The sequence below is a fragment of the Manacus vitellinus genome, unplaced genomic scaffold (genome assembly GCF_001715985.3).
Source record: "Manacus vitellinus isolate BGI_N305 unplaced genomic scaffold, ASM171598v3 scaffold_178_pilon, whole genome shotgun sequence".
Taxonomy (NCBI): Eukaryota; Metazoa; Chordata; class Aves; order Passeriformes; family Pipridae; genus Manacus; species Manacus vitellinus.
This window is the reverse complement of record NW_021939248.1, coordinates 48,826-50,286: the sequence shown is the minus strand read 5'-3', so window position 1 is coordinate 50,286 and position 1,461 is coordinate 48,826. Positions and strand designations below refer to the sequence as shown.

General features: G+C 66.8%; 1 protein-coding gene across 1 annotated transcript; it reads left to right on the top strand.

Moving 5' to 3' along the window:
- Positions 1-6: 6 nt before the first annotated feature.
- CS (citrate synthase) lies at positions 7-1,447 on the top strand. Its single transcript, XM_029958876.1, has 5 exons — positions 7-175; positions 416-545; positions 629-730; positions 840-1,049; positions 1,193-1,447. The coding sequence occupies exons 1-5, from the start codon at positions 114-116 to the stop codon at positions 1,361-1,363; spliced, it is 675 nt and encodes a 224-aa protein (XP_029814736.1). The 5' UTR covers positions 7-113; the 3' UTR covers positions 1,364-1,447.
- Positions 1,448-1,461: the final 14 nt, after the last annotated feature.

Here is a 1,461-nt window from a genome sequence, read left to right as displayed (position 1 = left end):
TGATTGCGAAGCTGCCGTGCGTCGCCGCCAAGATCTACCGCAACCTGTACCGGGAGGGCAGCGGCATCGGGGCCATCGACCCCAACCTCGACTGGTCCCACAACTTCACCAACATGCTGGGCTACACTGACCCCCAGTTCATCGAGCTGATGCGGCTCTACCTCACCATCCACAGGTAGGGAGGCAGCGGCGGCACCTGGAGCAGGGGGGGACTTGGCCCCGCTCCCAGCCCCGGGGCAGGGACAGGACCGGCTCCCGGGACAGGCCTGGGCCGCTCCAGGGGCGGCACTGGGAACACAGCAAGGGCCACTGGGGTAGGGCTGTACGAGGCTGGGAACGCTGTGGCCCGCCCAGAATGCCTTGGAGGGTATTTGGTGGGGATGGGGGAGTCCTGATGCCCCCCTCGCCCATGCAGTGACCACGAGGGAGGGAACGTGAGTGCCCACACCAGTCACCTGGTCGGCAGCGCCCTGTCTGACCCGTACCTCGCCTTCGCCGCCGCCATGAACGGGCTGGCCGGGCCCCTGCACGGCCTCGCCAACCAGGTGGGCCCCTCTCCCTGTCCCTCTGTCCCTCTCGCTGTCTGTCTCTCTGTGCCCCACTGGCCTCACTCGGGCCGTTCCTGCAGGAGGTGCTGCTCTGGCTGACTGACCTTCAGAAGGAGCTGGGCAAGGAGGTGTCAGATGAGAAGCTTCGTGATTTCATCTGGAACACGCTCAACTCGGGCAGGGTGAGCCGGGGCCAGGCCAGGGTGCTGAGCTGAGGGTCTGAGGGCCGTGCTGGGGGTCCAGGGGCTGTGCTGCGGGGCAGTTGCCAGGCTCTGACCCCCATCCTTGCAGGTGGTGCCGGGGTACGGGCACGCGGTGCTGCGGAAGACGGACCCCCGCTACACCTGCCAGCGGGAATTCGCCCTCAAGCACCTGCCCAAGGACCCCCTGTTCAAGCTCGTGGCTCAGCTCTACAAGATCGTCCCCAACGTGCTGCTGGAGCAGGGCAAGGCCAAGAACCCCTGGCCCAACGTGGATGCCCACAGTGGGGTCCTACTGCAGGTGAGCCTGGGGGCCCGGGGAGCTGTGTGTCCCTCTCCCTGTCAGTCTGTCTGCCCATCCCATCTCTCCGTGTTCCCCGTCCTGGGCATGTGGAGGGCTCCTGGTTCCCCCCTCTCTGCCCTGACTCCCCTCTCCCCCCACAGTACTACGGGATGAAGGAGATGAATTACTACACGGTGCTGTTCGGGGTGTCCCGAGCCCTGGGCGTCCTCTCTCAGCTCATCTGGAGCCGGGCGCTGGGATTCCCCCTGGAGCGGCCCAAATCCATGAGCACCAAGGGCCTGATGCAGCTCGTGGGCTACAAATCCGGGTAAAGAAGGGACGGGGACAGGGCCCGGCTCGTGCTCCCAGGGAACATTGCGCTGCCGGGCCCGGCCCGGACGCCCTCGGCACTGAACCCCCCCCGGGCACC

Excerpts from the sequence above, each read along its gene's own strand:
- CS (XM_029958876.1), top strand. The coding sequence starts at position 114 with ATGCTGGGCTACACTGACCCCCAGTTCATCGAGCTGATGCGGCTCTAC. Across the intron at positions 176-415 it reads CTCTACCTCACCATCCACAG|TGACCACGAGGGAGGGAACG; the intron begins GTAGGGAGGCAG and ends TCGCCCATGCAG. Across the intron at positions 1,050-1,192 it reads ACAGTGGGGTCCTACTGCAG|TACTACGGGATGAAGGAGAT; the intron begins GTGAGCCTGGGG and ends CTCCCCCCACAG.